Below are 18,960 nucleotides of genomic sequence, written 5' to 3'. Positions count from 1 at the left end.
GGACTGTCGTGTTAGAGCGTGTTCAGGCATCGGCAGGCGGTGCGCCGGTAGGGTCACCAGGGTAGCCCCCCTCTCCGTGCACCTTTTCCCATTCGTGCTCTAAACCCCATCCGTGAGCCTCTTCTCACATGATCTCACTGACGAGCAGCCTTTCCTTCTTGAAATTCTGGTACTTGTGTCCATGACCATTTGTTTGTCCTCCCACAGTCTCCTGGGCACCCCCCTGTTGTCGCTGGTGCGGCATCTCCCCTCTCTCTATTCTTCGTTGCCATCCCCTTCCAGGCCTCAAGCCGCTGGCTCAGTGCTGAGCCCCACACCGGTGCTCCCACCTGGCACTCCACGGGCACCGCAAAGGCCACGTCTGGAATAAGCTCCCAACCTGACCCTCCTGGCCCCACCTGAAATCCTTACGTCTGTGCCTCTGCCTGTATTCTCTTAACATCATCCACCATGTTTTGTCTCTGTAAGGAATTGCATCCTGCACCCCAGACTTTTTTCTTTTTATCCCCCACATTCACCTGGGCCTCTGCCCATTGTTTTGCAAGACTGCCCTGGGAGCTCTGCCTCCTACCTGTTCCCCAGCCCATGGTGCAGCCGCTCGTGGAAAGAAAGATCCAAACCTTTGGTACTAGATCATCAAAAGTGTTCTTTGCACACAAGGATGATGAGGTCGTATCCGCCAAGAAAGAGTCACACCTCAAGGACCTAGCGAGAATGTGGACAGTGCCGTGTCCAGCTCTGGTACTCACTGGGGCCGAGTGAACACATAGTCACAGTGTGTGGCGCCCACAGTCTGCAACACCTGCCGCAGCGTTACAGGATGTCCCCGTGAAAGGGTTTGGCGCTCCCACACACATCATGCAGTGTTTCACACGCTGAGCACATGCTCACAGCGCCCCTGCCGTCATTCTGTGACTTGATGTAGCTTCTGGGCTGCAGCAGAAAGGACGTGATAGCAAGGTTGTCTTTTCTTGCTCTGCACCCTAACTGTGCTGGCCCTGGGAATGGGTCTGCAGTCCCATATTTTTGAAAACCTCTCAAGTTAACCAACAAAGAGTGCCACACGATTACCAGTAGTGCCCGTGGGCTGCCGCATGAGTGGGCGAATGTGTGGCACCCTGCTGACAAGCTAAAGGATATGGAAAGCACTGTTTGGGCGTGAACGAGAAGCAAGCAAGCATTCTTTACTTTTCCTTCATGGAAAAGGCAAAGGAGAGAATTTCCGGGTGTAATGGTTGGCCAGTACCCACGGGGAAACTGTGCGGTTTCAGGCGTAATCCAGCAAGTGTGAGTCAAAGAAGGAAGTGCCACGTTCTGCCTAAGAAGCTTACAGAAAACAGCACCCCCAGGCCCCCGGAGGGGGGGTCTTGTTCTATGGTTCTTTGCCTGCCACCCATAGGAATCGTGGCTCTCAATGCCAGAGTTTGTTAAAGAGGAAAGGAATTATTTAACTAAACGTTATATAGGCTTAGACTAATAGTGGAATTTTGCTGTTAAATCTCACTCCCTTTAGAAACACAGATACTCCCACAGACACAGAGCCCTGCCCTCACCCTTTGCTGGGTCAGGCCAGTCTCGGCACGCCAGCCAGAAGGGCTGGCCAGAAGGAAAAAAATAGAAAGTCGGCAGCTCACTTCTCCCAAGTCTTCCCAGTAGCCTGTCCTCGCCTGGGCAGGCCTGCATCACCATCAGCACCATCAGCACCATCAGCTGTGTCCTATGTTCACAATCTCCAGTTCTTAATCCCAAACCACGTGGTACCTCCTCATGGCACACGAGTGTCCTTTCACCTCCTTTTTCCCCTGCATGGACCCTCCAGATCCTGCATTGTCTCTGTCCCACTGGGTGGCCCACCTTTTTGTTTAAATCCCTGGAACCTCCTCTGTTACCCCGTTTCTGACCCCTCCCACAATTAGCTACACCTGGTAGCACTCCTGTGTTCTCTGCCTTTCTTGGCTGCCAAGGTAGTCCGTGCAGGCGTGGCCCCATGGCCTGCAGCAAACCATCTCCTAGCTCTGGCGCTGCAACCGAGGGAGCTGTCCGGGAGGACATCACGGGTCAAAGCCATGCCCATCTAACCTGGCTCTGCACAGGTGTTAACAGTAAAACTCTGGCCAAGGTACTGCATCACAAAACTAGCAAAGAGGTTTAAAAGGACAGTGGTAGAGCTGCTAAGGGTGACTGCCCCGTACTCTGCTGGCTTCCTTGGTGAGGAGGGCAAGTTAATAGACTTCTCTGGAAAGGGAGCACTCAGTAGTTAAACTTGTAGCAATCAGCCTACAAAACTGCACGATGCAAAGATTTATGTCTGAGGACATTTATGTCCATCAATAGCAAAATAGTTGGGTTATGAGATATCAACATGCCAGGCTATTATGCAACCTATTAGGCTATTATCACTGAAATAAACCTGATTTATAATCATTCGGAATATAGCATGTGCTCAGCAAGAGGTACAAAACTACTGTCATTTTTGAGTTTTAAAATGTTCCTAAACATTTTATATAAACATGAGGAATTTTAAAGAAAACCGCGACCTAAAGGCCCGGCTTACTGCGCTCTTTGCCCCTCCTCGGCTTGGGATCCAAATCACTCCGGGACGCGGCGGGGCGGGAGAGTGACGTCTGCCGCCGCGAGGACCGACTGTGGCACCTGGACGTGGCTCGGCGCATGCGCTTGAGCAGTGGCAGCTCCACCCGGAGTCGCAGCTGCGACTAGGCTGCGCCCTTGCCCACGCCCTGGGGGAGGGGCGAGGGTGGGCTCGCGAGAGCGACGGGACTGGAAGCCAATCGCTGGGCCGCTCTTCCTCCCGGCTTGGTTTGAAATCCCGTGGCCACCTAACGGCTCAGGCGGCGGCAATCCCGGCGAGCTGTCCTGTGCTGGCCGTCGGTTACCTCGCTCGGTCCCGTGTGGCGTAGGTCCTGGACTTCGACGTCCGGTCCCTGGGAGCGGTCGCCATGAGGAGAAGGTGCTGGCTGCCGGGGAGTTGAGGGGTGCGGGAGGGAGCGACGCGCGTCCCGGGTGCGGGGCCGATTGTGGCTTCGAGAGGCGATCCCCAGGGCCGGAGGCTAGGTGTCACCTCAGCCGGCGCCCGAGTGAGCCCCGGGCGCGACCGGGCAGGGCAGGCGGCGGTGAGCGGCCGCACGGGTCGGAGGCCAGGCGGGACGCGCAGCTTCCCCGCGACCTCGGGTCCCCCCAGCGCCTGAGGCCGGGGCGGAGCGCGGGCGGCCGGGCGGGGAGGCGGGCCGGGTCCTCAGGGGGTCCCGTGGGCCGCGCAGGCGCACTGCGTGTCGGGTGCTGCTCCCCGAGTCCTGAGTCTTAGGGTCCGCGTGTCTCGTTTGTCTTTATCGTTGTCTCCCATGCAACTGGGTTGCAGTTTTAAAATTTGGTGGAACTGGAGAGAGCGAACTTGGTTTCCTTCCAAGTTACGCGACTTCGTTTAAGGAGTTTTTTCTCGGTCGTGTTAACCGCTCAGTTAACGGTGTTAACTGTGCTGGGGGGAGTGCCCGACTTGAATCGCGGCCGGGTTTCGTCGCGCTGTCGCTTACTAGCCTTGTGACAGGGGGCAAGGTGTTGGATGTGCGTTTTCTCACCTGTAGAGTGAAAAGTACACAAGGCAGTTCTGTGTTGAGAGTGACACAGCCCCTCCGAGTGGGACTCGGGCGCTGGCGCGGCTCCAAGGCCTCCGCCGCTCCCAGCACAGCGGCTGCTGCGGGGCCGGGTGGGGGCCGGTCTTCCTAGGGCTGGTTCCCAGCGACTCCTCCTACGCGCGCACTCATCCTCTTGCTCTTCGGGACACGGCTGACGGCGCCGCACCGTGCTCTTCCCGCGTCCCTACTCCCTCAGTAGCAGGGACACTGCCGGTGGGACTCCTGGCGTAGGTGGGGGTCCCCCCCCCAGTCTTTTCTCTGTCTTCCCACGAAGGGGCCTGGGAGGGCCCCCGGGTCTTAAAGGGCCCGAGCCCCAGCGCACTCCGACTTGTCCGCTGCACCGTGCTGGCGGCGGCGGCGGCGGCGGCGGCCGGTGTGTGCACAGTGACCGGGGCTGCTTGGCCCCCTATCTGACCTGCTTGCACCCCAGGCCTCGGTTTCCCCTTTCCTCACGTGTGGCACCTCTGACAAGGAAGGAGTCTTGCCCACTCCCACCCCTGCTCCTCCCCGTGTAGCTGTGGGGTCCTGTACAAACCTCCATCCTCTCCCCTTTGGCTGTTCTGTTTTTTACTCGAAGGATAGGAGAATTACAAGGGGCTCCTACTTGGAATTACAACCCTCCCGTTTTTAAGGCAACTTTTTGTAATGGGCTACATTCCAGCTTTGCAGAAAGGGCGTTCTGGACTGGGAAGGCCTGAAGCTGTGTTGGAATGTCTGCAAAAAGGGATCTATCTGTCTCCAGACAGAACGTTTACTCCTGTGGATTCCCATGGGGGCGGGCGTGGAATCAGTATATTCTCCGTAGGTTGGTATCTGAATGATTTAGCTCTAAATACATTCCACCCCTCTGGAAAATGCTTACGTGGGCATCCTTGGTTTCAAGGAAATCTTGCCTTATCAGGTGAATTGGGGCATATGTGAGGAGTAAACATACATATTGCTCCATAAAGTTCCCTAGTTGGAAAGAAACAGGTTCTGCTTTATAAATGGAGATTGGTTGGTTAGCTCTCCCTGCAGAGGTTTTACTCCAGGGAAGAGGGCGACTTAACTGGGGAGGGTGAAGAACAGGTGAAGTAGCCGCAGTGTCTACAAGGGCCTCAGTCATTTACCCTTTTGTGGTGATTTCGGTTCTTTCTACAGTATTAGTAAGGAGAAGGTGACATGACCTCTCCCAGTCCTGTGAGCAACTGTAGGCCTGCTCTGGATCGTTTATTTTTCTAAATCCCATGTTAGTTTTCTACTGTCCTGCTGAAGGTGTCCTGCTTTTTACAGTAAAACAGACTCCTCTGTAAGATTTTCCCAGCAAACATTTTAGTAATTCCCTTGCTTTGCTCCCAGAAACCAGTAGGTACACTCATTGGAATGGGTCAGAATAGCCAAGATCATACGTTCTAACAGTTAACTTGGTTCCGACACATACCTGGCGCAGTGCGTGGGAGGCAGGGGCTCATGCAGGGGCTTTCTCTCCTGCCCCCAGTGAGGTGCTCGCGGAGGAGTCCGTTCTGTGTCTGCAGAAAGCCCTGATGAACCTTCGGGAGATATGGGAAGTCATTGGGATTCCCGAGGACCAGCGTCTACAGAGAACCGAGGTTGTGAAGAAGCACATCAAGGTGAGGACGGCGCTGGCGCCCCGGCAGTGGGATGCAGGCAGCGCTTGCGCCCATCTGAGGCGGCGTGTCAGAGTACTGCCCAGGCAGCACAGGCTCTTCCCAACTGCTGGGTCCGTACTTACAGACTGGACAGTATTAGGGTTTGGTGTTATTTGTGGGTTTGGTTTTTTTCCCCTCACCCGCCCCAAACTTCTGTGGGGCTGACTTCTCTGCCGTAGGACCTCCTGGACATGATGATCGCTGAAGAGGAGAGTCTGAAGGAAAGGCTCATCAAAAGCATAGCCAACTGTCAGAAGGAGCTGGCCACCCTGTGCAGGGAGCTATGTGTCGAGCCATTTCAGGTACACAGGAGGGTGCTGGGTCTGAGGTCAGGGAGGACCTGTGCCTTGGGGCTGCGGCAGAAGGTGTCTGTGTTGGGGTGCTGCTGGGCGTGAGAAGCGGGGGGGCCGTGAGGCCTGGTCCTCTGGTCCCAGCGGTCTTCCCTACTGATGTGAAGAGCTGCCCTGCCAAGCGGCGGGGCAGCCGGTGGGCACTGCGGCGCTGTAATCCGGAACACACTTCCTCCAGCTGTCAGTCTGCGGGGCACAAAAACGCTTTTTTAACTCTGAGGGAAGTTAGGCATAGATGATACTGTGCCATTTTTCTCTTTGAAAGGAAATGAAAAGAGCTACTTAGGAAGCTAACATGACTAGTGATACAAGGGAAGGTTACCCCAAATCCTGCCTTTGTGGGCTGCTTGTTATCCAAAAGCTACACCCCAGTGAGCCAGCCAGAGTTGCTACTTGAGAAGAAATGTCTCCAAAGCTTGGGCGCCAGGAGAGCACAGCCAGGTGCGAAGCACCGACCGGCTGCCGTGCTGTGCCCCGTCACGGGTCGGGCTGGAATGAGGACACCAGCAAGCAGGACACCAGCAGGAACAGACGGGGCCCCAAACATCCCTGGTTAGAACCAGTAGTAACGATGCTGGGCTCATAAAAATCATGACATCTGGGGAGCTTGTGAGGGAGATGGAAACAGTTGTACGTGCAGGGACAGGACAGGTTGTGACAGCTTCTGTGGTCCCCGTAAGTTCTCAGGTCCCTCTCCCTGTCTCAGGAAGAACTCATGGCCTGTTCTCTACATGGAGTCAGCCCAGGAGGTGAGACGGCCTTTACAGGGTCAAGGATAACTCATCTGTGATGGCCAAGGGCAGTCGGGCAGACTGTGCTGTCCGAGTCATTGATTGTGGACAGTTCCTTTAGTCTTTTTTCCCCCTAACATTCACTGTGCAAGGGGGTGAGGAGGTAGGCATGCACTGGTGTACCTCTCTTAAGTACATGATGGTTCTGAGTTCCCCAGTGCTGAGTCCAGTTTACAGGATCAGTCACATCCCGTTTGTCAGTCAGAGATAGTACAAGGAGTGCCGTACTGGCTGTACTGGTTAGGGGACATTCTTAGGACTACTGGAGTGAGCGTTAGTTCGGGGCTCCATCCACCGGCCGCCTGCAGCAGGGCCCTGCTGCCGTTCCTGAGCAGAGACCTCCCCAGGGGCCCTCTCTGTGCCCTGTGCTGTTGTGCAGGAGCTGGCTTATTTGCAAATTTTAACTAAAAGTCTGTCCTTTTAGTTTTCTCTTGTCACCTTACTCTTCCTTTGAGGAAGCCTGGGGACCCTGTAACAACGGTGCATCCCCTGTGGCCTCACACAGGAGGAAGGAGAGCCAACCATCTTGCAGCTGGAAAAGGACTTGCGGACTCAGGTGGAACTCATGCGGAAACAGAAAAAGGAGAGAAAACGTGAACTGAAGCTGCTTCAAGAACAAGATCAAGAGCTGTGTGAAGTCCTCTGCATGCCGCACTACGACATCGACGGTGACTCGGTTCCCAGCATGGAGGAGCTGAGCCAGTTCAGGCAGCACGTGGCCGCTCTGAGGGAGACGAAGGTGTGCTGCCTGCCTCTGCTTCCAAAGGTCGGTCTGGCTTCCCGGGGCGGACCCTACAGCCATTTTGTTTTATAGGCATCTCGGCGCGAGGAGTTTGTCAACCTGAGGAGACAGATCATACTGTGTATGGAAGAATTGGACCACACCCCAGACACAAGCTTCGAAAGAGATGTGGTGTGTGAAGATGAAGATGCCTTTTGTTTATCTTTGGAGAATATCGCAACACTGCAGAAGTTGCTACAGCAGGTGATGTCTACTCAGAATGTGACCTGGGACCCCGTCTCCACAGGGTCTAGCAATTGGAGAGAAGTGACCTTTTCCCCCTGTAGTCTTACAGAGGAGCCGGTGGACTGATAGGTTAAGAGAGTGAGGGAGGATGACGATAGTATTATAAGATAAACACCTTGTTTTTTTAAACAATAAACTTAATTTATGTGTAGCTTTAAGAATATGAAACTGAGATTATTGGTGAAATAGTTGAATTGAAAAAAACCTTTAATTCGGAATTTGAATTGTGACTCCTGGGGTCTGAGATCAGCACAGTGGCAGCCTGACTGTGTGCTCAGCAGTCACGAAAACACCTTGGCGCCGTCTTGGGAAAGTGCTTGCCCTGTGCGGCGGTCCGCGGATCTCCTGAGGGGAGGCCGAGGGTGAGCCTCTGTGCCACTGCCTTTGCCGTAACCGCGTCTTTCCTTGCTGCAGCTGGAAATGCAAAAGTCACAGAATGAAGCAGTGTGTGAGGGGCTGCGTGCTCAGATCCAGGAGCTCTGGGACAGGTTGCAGATACCAGCAGAGGAGAGAGAGCCTCTGGCCATGGTCATGACTGGGTCGAAGGCCAAGGTCAAGAAAGCGGTAGGAAACCCAAAGGGTGCTGGGTCAGCAGTCTCTATGGGCATTTTTGTGTCTGCTGTCATGTCTTCACCAATTTCTTCCTCGAGCCTATTTGAAAGCGAGCACCTCGTCTCTTCTTTTTTGTGTTTGCTTCTTAGCTTTCTGCCTCCTATGATAGCATTGTTATAGAGTGTTGACTTGCCTCTGTGGTTTTGTGTTGTAATTTTGTTAAAAAGGGAAAATTTTGCCCTGGCTAGTATGGTTCAGTGGATTGAGTGCTGGACTTGAAAACAGAAAGGTTACAGGTTCAATTCCCAGTCAGGGCAGATGCCTGGGTTTCGAGCCAGGTGCCCAGTAGGGGGCATATAAGAGGCAATTGATCAATGTATTTTTCATACATCAGTGGTACTCCCCTCCTACCCGCTGTCCCTCTCTAAAAAGAAGTAAAATCTTTTAAGGGGGGGGGCGCTTTTGCAAAGCCCTGGGAATGTAAAATATAACAGACACCTTTAACAGATGCTGTGTTTTCAGCTGCAGTCAGAAGTGGATCGCTTGGAAGAACTGAAAAAGCAAAACATGAAGACAGTGATTGAGGCGATACGAGTGGAGCTGGCGAAGTACTGGGACCAGTGCTTCTACAGCCAGGAGCAGCGACGAGCTTTCACTGTTTACTGCGATGGTTAGTGCGGAAGTGGTGGTCTTCACGTGGCTCTCACTTGTGCAAAAAGCGCAGACTTTCACCAGGAAGCCCTTCCTTGGCTGACAGATATAACTACTTTTTAAAAAAACATTTTATTTATTTTTAGACAGAGTAAGAAAGGGAGAAAGGGAGAGAGAGAAAGATCAATGTGTGGTTGCCTCTCACATGCCCTGACTGGGAATTGAACTCGCTACCCTTTGGTTTGCAGGCCGGTGCTCAGTCCACTGAGCCACACCAATTAGGGTGTAACTATCGTCTTAAGCCACTCGGCCTACATTGTTGTTCCTGTGTAAATGGGCATTTGCAAATGCTGCTGGGAACTAAGGGGTATTGATTTCTGAAGCAGTGTATCGCTGTAACCTGTGGTTGTGAAGCTCAAGTTTCTCAGGTGCTTACTCCCTCTCTGCCAGGTGCAGTGTCAAACTCTTAGCAGTATTATCTACGTCTCCATGTCAGGAGATGAGCGCAGAGGTGCATCCATCCACCTTGAGCCAAAGGAACAGCAGAAAAAGGGCAGGGTTCACCTTCGAACCCATGGAGTGTAACCCCAGACCCCACAGAATTCTAGTCTGACCTGAACTGAATGTAAAGATGAGGCTGTCTGCTAAATCCCAAGTTTGGGTGTTTTCTGTGACTCAGCCCTCTGCCGGGCAGGGTGGGAAGGGGGAATATGAAAGAAACCTAAGACGAGGCGAGAGAGGACCAGAGTTTGAGAACCTTAGGCCACCCCCTGGGCCTGTCTTCCCCAGCCCTCTGGGCTGATGCTGGCGAGCCCAGCTCTGACCCCTGCCCCCCCGCACCTGTGCGTGCACACTCACTCGTGTGCCACTCTTAGCAGTGCAGAGTGGTCGCTCTCCATTTCAGGGGAGGACGGGTTGGGGCTGTAAGGGAAGGGGCGAAACAGTAGAGGAGTTTCTGAAACACGCTGGGCTTGTGTCTTGCAGACGACTACACGGAGACCCTGCTGCAGCTCCATGACGCTGAGGTCGTGCGGCTGAAAAGCTACTACGAGCTGCACAAGGAGCTGTTCGAAGGGGTGCGGAAGTGGGAGGAGAGCTGGAGGCTCTTCTTAGACTTTGAGGTACGGCCCACCTTTTCCTGTTTCCCTGAGGGGACCACGAAGCGTTAGGAAAGCAGGTCCTGTGCAGAGTCCGAGTCCAGTGTCCTCTGCTCCTTACTGGGTTTCTGACACCCTGTCTTCATCAGTGAGTCTCCAATTACTGCTGACCCGTCTGTGTTTGTGAGGCTTATGGACAGGAACGTGTAGAGAGAAACCCCAAACAAATGGCTTAGATGAGAGAGGTGTTTCTGGCACAAAGGCAGTGCAGGGCAGGTGTGGCCGCTCCACAGTCTGCGGGGTCCCAGACTTGTCCAGCTCACGGCTCCCCCACCTCGCAAGGGTGGGCCTGATCCGCAGGGCCAGGGTGGCCTGAGAGCTCCCTCCATAGCATTGCAGGCAGCGTGGTGGAGGAAGGGACACAGAGGGCCCTGTCCCTGCAGCTCCCCAAGGCCCTTCCCAGGCTGTCACCCCGGCATCTCTGCTCCTGTGCCACACCGGCCACGGGCAGCGCTGGGGGCATCGCTGCCGCAGAACTTGAGCTTCTGCGTGAGGAAGGAGAGAAGGGTGGGTGTCGGGCCGGGCAACTAACATTTTCCACCATGCCAGCTTTTGCTGTTTTCTTAATGTGCCTGGTGTCGTGCCACCTTTGTTAATGACTTCCTTTTCCTCTGGTCCACACAGCGCAGGCAGGTTCCCCCAGAGCATTGTAGAGCCCGGGGCTGGGAGAGGCGTTGCAGACACAGAATTGCGGCCACTCAGTCCCAGCCTCAGGCTGGCCCTGTTACAGCCTGAGGGGGTCCTTCAGGGAGTCCCGGGTTCGGTTCCTCCACTTTACAGGTTGGAAACTAGGACTCAGAGGTGGAGCGAACCGTCTGAGACCTTACAGCTGTTTAACAGCAGCTGGCGCATCCTCCGTCACTCCTCACTCCTGCCTGAGAGCGAGGAGGAGCAAATGTCACTGAGGAGCCAAATAAGTGACCCTTGTTGAGAATCGCCACCGGTTATTGTTCACGGGCCCTTACCAGCCAGTTGTGCTGGGAGGGGAATGGAATTTCTTTACAAGGTTGCCCCCAGATTGTCATGATCTGTTTTGTATTTTTCTGACTATCTGCCCCTAATTTTAAGTGTATACACCTGATTTATTATAAATTATAGGCACATATTACTGTTGCCATGTACTATATACGTGATAGAACAACAAAAAACATAAGGTAAACAGAAGAGATGTGGTTTCATGGAGCAGACTGACAGCTGTCAGGGGGGAGGGGGCGGGGACTAGGTGAAAGAAGGGGAAGGGACCAGCCAGAGAACACACGCAGGACCACGGACACAGGCCACAGTGCGGGAGGACCGGAGCGGGGGAGAGGGTTGGGAGGGGACATCTGCAGTAGTGTCAATAATTAAAGGGGAAAGAGAAGTTAAAAAGAAGCCTAACATACTATGTGTTCTCACTTCTCCATTTTGAGAGGGTTCATTCAATGAAAACCAGATGACCTATGACTTCTAACCTACCTTGCACATTTCAACTACGTTGTCCCAACAGGCAGGAGTGAGTGGGCAAGTAGGGGAGCCGACCAGACTCTGAGCGCAGGCCTTCCCCCCGTCCCTCCACATTGCTCATCTCCTGTAGGTGGCATTTCAAATCTTCTGACTTGCAAACCAAGGAAGGGAACGAACCAGTGACACTGTGTATTAATTTTTTTTAAAGATTTTAGTTATTTACTTACGTATCTTTAGAGGAGAAGGGAATGAGAAAGAGGGAGAGAAACATCAGGGTGGGGCTGCCTCTCAGGCACCCTCTACTGGGGACCTGGCCCACAACCCAGGCATGTGCCCTGACTGGGAATCGAACCAGTGACCCTTTGGTTTGCAGTCTGCGCTCAATGCACTGAGCCACACCAGTCAGGCATGTGTTGAACATCGGAACCCGGCTTCCTTTGCAGGCCACAGAGGGAACGCTCCTTTCCCTGTGCTCCGGCAGATGTGCTCCACCCAACGCCCCTGCCTAGGACCCCTCCCTGTGCCCGCTGAGAGGGGGTGGGGCCGCAGAGCTCCGAGTCTCCATGGGGGTGCAGTCCTGGCAGAGTGACTGGTCTGAGGGCCTGCCCCCGGGTCCAGTCTGATTAAAGTGTATTTTCACAGAGAAAAGCGTCAGATCCGAGTCGATTCACAAACCGTGGGGGAAATCTTCTAAAAGAGGAAAAGCAAAGAGCCAGGCTCCAAAAAGCACTCCCTAAGGTAATACTGCTGTACAGAGTTTTGGTGCCCAGCTAGTAAATACTTCACTTTTGTGTGTTTGCGTGGGGTCATTTGCCCCAAACTATCTTCTCTTCCAAACTCTCATCCTCGTTAGACGAGGATGATAAAGAATACTGGGCCTTCCCAGCATAAGCAGCTGAATGTCAAGGTGCATTAGTTTTCTAGGGCAGCCAAAACGACGTGCCCCAGACGGGACGGCCTGAACCGCAGACACCCCTGTCTCCGAATTCTGGCAGCTGGAAGGCAGCTGGAGGTCTGGGCAGCGCTGGTCGCTTCCGAGGCGTGTGGGTGGCCTTCCCTCTGTGTGTCTGTGGCTACGTTTTCTCTTCTCACAAAGCTCCCACTGTCCTGCTGCTGTGGGATCCACCCTGTTGGCCTCGTTTTAACTGAACTGCCTCTGTGTCCAGTCACTTCCTGAGAATGGAGGTTGGGACCTCAACATGTAAACGGGCGGTTGGGAAGGTGGGGGGGCACCATTCATCCAAAAACACAAGGCAAGTTCTTCAGCAGGTTCTGTGGGTTTAAGTGTTTTTCTCTCTGGTTTTTCTTAATCCCCACTTGAGAATGTGTTGATTTCAGAAACATCCATTGGTTGCCTCCCGTACATGCCCAGACTGGGGACTGAACCTACAACGTTAGGTTGTGCCCTGACTAGGGATCGAACCTGCAGCCTTTTGGTGTATGGGACAATTCTCCAACTTGTTGACCCACCTGGCCAGGGCCAGTACTATTCTCTATGTTAATAATAGCATTGAACTAACAGCCAGAAACTTTTTTTAAAGATTATTTTTAGAGAGAGGGGAAGGGAAGGAGAAAGAGGGAGAGAAACATCAGTGTGTGGTTGCCTCTAGCGCTCCCCATGCTGGGGACCTGGCCTGAAACCCAGGTGTGTGCCCCTTTGGGCTTCACACCAAGTTGTGAGGTAAGTAGCATGTTCTTGTGTCTGGTCTCAGCTGGAAGAGGAACTGAAGGCCCAGATTGAAATGTGGGAACAGGAGCATGCAAAGGCGTTTGTGGTGAATGGACAGAAATTCATGGAGTACGTGGCCGAACAGTGGGAGATGTACCGCTTAGAGAAAGAGCGCGCCAAGCAGGAAAGGGTGAGTGGGCCCAGTTTGGGAGGAGGGAAGGGTGGTCCTGTGGGTGGCCCAGACTCCACGGATGCCCATGGTGTGGACTTGGCGCCAGGTTTCTGCCCCACCCCCACCCCCCATCTGCTCCCTTCCTGGCTGAGTCAGCACCAGCACCGCCTCTGCCTCTTACAGCAACTGAAGAACAAGAAGCAGACGGAGGCGGAGATGCTGTACGGCAGCACTCCCCGAACACCCAGCAAGCGGCGAGGGCTGCTGCCCTCCACACCGGGGAAGGTGCGCAAGGTGAGCTAGAGGCTCCGGGGGCCTCTGCTGAGGGGGCTGGTGGGGGCCAGGCTCACGGTTGGCTCTCCTCTTCCACCTTGCAGAGGTGGGCCAGGGGGTTTCTAGACTTTCAGTTGAATCCATGTGAAAATGAGCATTATTTTCCTTCTTCCTCTACTTACACTTTATAACACGGGAAACATTTAAAAATCATCTGTACCATAATGCAAGAGAACCACTGAGAATATTTGTTTTCTTGGTTTTTTTTTTAAGTTTATGGATTCAATTTTTCTTTTTTTTTAAAAAGATTTTATTTTTATTTATTTATCTTTAGAGGGGAAGGAGAGAAGGAGAGATACATCAATGTATGGTTGCCTTTTGTGCGTCCCCTGCTGGGAGTTGGCCTGCAGGGAACCTGCCTGCAACCCAGGCACGTGCCCTGACTGGGAATTGAACCGCAATCCTCTGGTTTGCAGGCCCGGGCTCAATCCACTGAGCTACGCCAGCCAGGTCAATTTCTTAAAAAAAAATGTATTTGTTTGTTTTCAGAGAGGGGGAGGGAGGGAGAAAGGAACAGAAACACTGATGTGTGAGAGACACATCTCTCGGGAGCCTCACGGTAGCCTCACGTGCGCCCGGTGGGAGCCTGGCCCGCAGCCACACCTAAGACGCCAATCTGCGCTTCCAGGGGCGGTGCCTGGTGTGCGGCACTTCACGCGCCTGCACCTCTGCTCCTCCACTGGGTCCGAGTAGCGTCTCATGGTTTCAGTTTGCGTTTCTCTAGTCACTAGTGAAGCGAGCGTCTGCGTCCTTCTTACAAGGTTTACAGGAATTCCTAACGTTCTGGGTGCTTGCCCAACAGCCTGGGTGTCTGGTGCGGGCCGTCTTCTTACTCTTCACGGTGCTTTGATGATGGACAGGAAGCTCCTCACTTTAACACGGGGAAAGTGCTTCCAGTCTGCTTTCTTCCTGGCGTGTCCTTCCTGTACTTTGTAGGTGGTCCATCTGTGGCCTGAAGCCTCACGGATATTCTTCCTGTGTTGGAGTTCCTAGTCTCTGTCTTACATTCGAATAGTCTTGCCACCCCATGTAAGGTTTTTAATCCACCTGGAGTTTTTAATCTAAAAAAATGTTTACAGTTTACTGACACCTAGTAAATACGTAAAGGGCAACTGAACACATTTCACACATGTGCACCTTAACGCTGCCACCACGGTGCAGACCCTGAGCCACCCACAGCCACAGTGCCCCTCCCCCAGCTCCTGGCAAGTGTGGTCTCGCTGTCACTGTTGAGTAATTGGCAGTTTCTAACATTTTATATACATAGGCTCATACAGTATGGCTTTTTTCACGTAGCACAATTCTTGAGTGGTTCATGTATGTTGTTCCATGTATCGGTAGTCACTACTTTGTTACTGAGCAGTGTTGCATTGTATGACGTCATGGTTTGCCTATCCATTTGCCCAGTAATATTATTGTGGCTTGGCTCTGGCGTGGGGCTGTGACAGACGGAGCTGCTGTACACGTGTGTGTACATACGTCTTTCTGTGCAGCCGTGTGTTTGTGCCTCCTGGGAGAGCGGTGGCGGCTCCTGGGCTGGGTGAATCTCCAGCGCTAGAGGCAGGATGGTAGGGCCGTTCTGTAGCTCCGTGTGCTGGACGTAAATAGGCTTTGGGCCCTTCTGATGGTCTCCTCACAGCTCTTCACGTAAACGCGTCTTCCGTCAGTTGCTCTCCACACCATTTTTTGGTGTGCAGGGCCAGTCTGCTGGGTGTGTTTCCTCAGAGAGTGATCTGTTCTCCTCCTCAGCTGAACACCACCATCATGTCCAATGCCACGGCCAACAGCACCATCCGACCTGCCTTTGGGGGCACAGTCTACCACTCCCCGGTGTCTCGACTTCCACCTTCTGGCAGCAAGGTCAGCAAGCTCTGCGCACAGGCTCGTCCACAGCACCGCCCCAGCCTCTTTATCCAGGGCCCTGCCCCTGCTTCTTCCGGTTTCTTGAGACCCCTGGGTTCAGTTACCACTGAGACGCTAGGAGATGACAGAAGCTGGTTCATCTAAAAAATGCAACACCAGAAAGATGAAATGGTCACGCCAAGCCCCATAGTGTCATGGGGAAGGCCTGGGATGGGACTGGGCAGCGGAAGAGAGGGGCTGGCCCCTCGGCTCCGGCCAAAGCCAGGGCTGCAGCTGCTGCTGAGCAGGGCCTTGCCCTGGGCTCCGGCCCTGCCGCTGGGTCAGCAGACAGGCGGGGGCTCACATGAGGAGACTGGTGGGCAGTCTGCGCTAAATGTGTTCAGTTTTTCAAGTATTTGCAGACGATAATCAAGATGGGTATTCTTTAAAGAATTAAGTGGTATTTTCTTTTCACATCAGACGTGCTACATGGGATTAGAAACACATGAATGATAAGATGGTGTCACTGTGTGTGGTCATTATAACACGCCGATCCATCCTTTCTCTGCAGCCCGTCCTCACTTCCACCTATTCAGGGAAAAAAAAAACCCGTGCCGCCCTCCATGGAGCCGACAAGGAGAACGTGGAGCTCAACGGCAGCTTGCTGAGCGGTGGGTACCCCAGCTCGGCCCCCCTCCAGCGCAACTTCAGCATTAACTCTGTTGCCAGCACCTATTCTGAGTTTGCGGTAATTGACCTTTTCTGACATCTGCCAGTCTCTGGGGAGCACACAGTTGGGGCAGTGGGTGTCTTCCCCGGGGGCGCCCAGGCTCTTAGCAGTGTTTTCGGGGCTGAGAATCCCTTTCCTGCCTTGACCTTGGCGCGGGTGGGGTGGGTCCAGGGGCATGTGGAGGAGGGCAGCTGACCGCAGCCCTAGACATGAAGCCGGACCCTCCTGCGGGAGCAATACCAGTCCCTGGCCGCAGGAGGCGAGCCGTCTCATCGCTGCCCTGTGCTCTCTTGGTGCAGTTCTTGGTAATTGTCTCAATTCTCTGTTCTTAGAAGGATCCGTCCCCCTCTGACAGCTCCACTGCCGGGCTTCAGGTCTGTGTGGCAACCCCTGCATGTCTCATGTCCCCTTTCCCAAACCCATCTCTCATCTGCTGGCTTCCTTCCCCCCGGACACAGGACTAGTTACACTAACCCATGGTCTTCGGCCGCACTGTCCCTCTCACGGAGGAGGCAGGAGCTCCAGCCAGACTGCGTAAGTAGTGAATGTCTGGCTGGAGCTCCAATGTACTCAGCTGCTGATTAGCAAGAAAACGTGTTCAGACTTGAATTGGATTCTCAGCCCTAGTAGAGTCAGGCAGAGTCTTTGTATTATTTTGCAATAACTCAAAACAGAAAACTTTCACGATCCCTGGCCATGACAGCAAAGGCCTCCCCGGTGCTGGAAAGCAGAGTGGCCCGTCCCCAGGGAGGGGCCCCAGCTGTGTGCTGCTTCTCATGAGGTTCTGGGCTTGTGTGACGGTTCCCCCGGAGCGCGTGCCTCACTAACCCTTGGGGCTGGACGCCGCCTCCTGCCCTCTCGGAGCCCGCGCTCCTCGTCTTTGCCTGTTTCTGCCGCTTGAGCCGCCGAAGTATATCTGAGGTTGAGGAAGAAAGTCCCTTTTCTAGAATGCTCCTCAGCTCCCAGTGTCCTGCTCCACACTCACCGACACCTGACTGCTGTGCTCTTTACCTACTGGGCGCTCTCTCCCCCAGTATCGTCCTGGTGAGAGGTGAGCCGCCACCCCCTGGGGACTCAGGCATAGGCTAGGGTGCCAGCTCTCCTCGCCACAGGGAGGTTGTCCCCAGCTGTGGGCACTGTGAGCACCAGCGTTGGCTTCATAGTGCGGCACTTTCTCACATCGTCCGACTGGTGTGGCTCCAGCTGTGGCAGTGTGTGCTTGTCGCTTTGGCTGACTGATGGCTGTGCTGAGGGTCCAGGGTTTGGTTTTTTGTTTTGGCTTGCTCAGTCAAGCCCCATTCCATCCACCTGGAGCTTAAATGTTGTCTGCTTGCCTCCGTGGTGGTGCCTGAGGAGGCTCGTGTGGTTTTGGTGGCTGTGGGTGGCAGGCCCCACCAGGCTGCACTGAAGCCAGTGACTAACCTCTGCTAACACCTGTCCTCGTGCTCATCCGCCCTGTCTCCCGCCCTCTGTGCCACGTGCTCCGGCATGAGCTCACCTCACCAGCAGGTACAGGGCCCTCAGCCCCAGGGACTGGTAGATGAGTGGTCTGGCCTGTCGTGTGCAAAGGGCTCAAAGACCAGGGCTTGTTGCCTGTGCCCCGCCTGACGACTCCCGCCGTGTCACCTGCTGTGTCACCTGTGGGGCTTCTCCCCGGCGGGCTCAGCGGAGCGGCCTGGCCTCGGAGAGGGCTTGAAGGCCTGTGTGCACACGCTTCGCCCATGCCTAACCGGAAGGCGCCCAGTGTGCCTCGCCCTCTGTTCTGACACAGCCTGTGCCGGGCTCTGCATCAGAGCAGCAGCTCTCAGGAGGCCGCGTGCTGACACCGCACGCTTACCAGGGCGGGGCGTGCGTGGGAGGGGACAGTGCCACTGACTGTTTGTTTTTCAACAGCGAGAACTTTCAAAGGCCTCCAGATCTGACGCTACTTCTCGAATCCTCAATTCAACCAACCTGCAGTCCTAAGAAGCCCCAGTCAGTCTGCCAGCTGTGGCTCCTGTGCCTAGACTGGACCTAACTGTGCAGGGGCGACTTTCATTTTTTCACTTCAGGTGTGCTTGGGACCCTGGGTAGGTGCCATTGCCCCGGCCCTGCCTTTCCTACAGGCCCAAGTGCATGCTAGGCTTAGCGGTCCTTAGACACTATGTTTTGGCTCAAGACACACGTTAGAAGTAGGCTCACATCAGAAAGTAGAGATTCAGCTCATGGACCTAACGTTCCCATCCCCCCATCACTGCTCTGGCTGAAGCACAATCGACAGCACACGTCGCTACCCTAGATCACTATCGGGTGGGAAGACGATGACTTCCGGACACCCGTTTGGTTTAGGGACGCTCAGCAGTGCCGCAGCGAGGACGGCTCTGCCTTCACCTAGTGGCCTGTCCGCAGCACACAGGGCAGCCTTCCTCCTGGTGACAGTGTCCGTGTGTTGGGAGTTGTGATGGCCTGACCTACTGCCAGAGGGTGACGGGAGGTGGGTGGTTCCTTTGTCAACTGTGTACAGTCACTTTACACGGTGTGAATGCACACTCTTGTCTGAACTCTAGTTCCTCAGTTTTCTGTGTCCAACACCCCACCATGCCCGCCATCACCCGGGCCCACTGTGCCTGTGTGTGGCCGCCCCCTGCGGCTGGCAGGCAGGCTCGGAAGCTGTTGGGGAGACCTAGAACTTTGCACATGTCTGTCAGGGGGCATTCCCCCTGTAGCTGCCCCGCGGTCACTACGATCCTCCCAGAGGCGCTGCTCTTGGCTCCAGCTGCGCCTGCGCTGCCTCCAGCACTACACGTTCCCGGCCGCCCGGCGGCTCGTCTGCACGTGCGAGCCCTGCTGTTCAGCCCTGTGTACATGTCCTGTCTTTTAAATATAAATATATTGTTAAGAATAAATTAAAATGTACTTACATGAAAAAACTGTAAAGTGTGTTGTCTTCAAATTTTCCCCAATA

At 54.3% G+C, this 18,960-nt stretch overlaps 1 protein-coding gene across 4 annotated transcripts; it reads left to right on the top strand.

The window, feature by feature from the left end:
* Positions 1-2,742: 2,742 nt before the first annotated feature.
* PRC1 (protein regulator of cytokinesis 1) lies at positions 2,743-18,946 on the top strand. 4 transcript variants are annotated; one of them, XM_037053576.1, is made up of 15 exons: positions 2,743-2,968; positions 5,128-5,260; positions 5,479-5,601; positions 6,946-7,179; positions 7,255-7,425; positions 7,882-8,031; positions 8,542-8,689; positions 9,655-9,791; positions 11,913-12,008; positions 12,983-13,129; positions 13,295-13,405; positions 15,194-15,304; positions 15,858-16,034; positions 16,349-16,390; positions 17,910-18,946. In XM_037053576.1, exons 1-15 carry the CDS (start codon positions 2,958-2,960, stop codon positions 17,979-17,981), a joined length of 1,863 nt encoding a protein of 620 aa, XP_036909471.1. In that variant the 5' UTR covers positions 2,743-2,957; the 3' UTR covers positions 17,982-18,946. The 4 variants fall into 4 exon arrangements, with proteins under 4 accessions (XP_036909471.1, XP_036909472.1, XP_036909474.1 ...); XM_037053579.1 differs by having other exon boundaries at positions 2,746-2,968; positions 15,858-15,957; XM_037053577.1 differs by lacking the exon at positions 16,349-16,390 and having other exon boundaries at positions 2,745-2,968.
* The last annotated feature ends 14 nt before the right edge of the window (positions 18,947-18,960 follow it).

This window comes from Sturnira hondurensis, unplaced genomic scaffold (assembly GCF_014824575.4).
Source record: "Sturnira hondurensis isolate 20B ecotype Veracruz unplaced genomic scaffold, ASM1482457v3 Scaffold0007865, whole genome shotgun sequence".
NCBI lineage: Eukaryota > Metazoa > Chordata > Mammalia > Chiroptera > Phyllostomidae > Sturnira > Sturnira hondurensis.
This window is presented reverse-complemented; position numbering and strand designations above follow the sequence as displayed.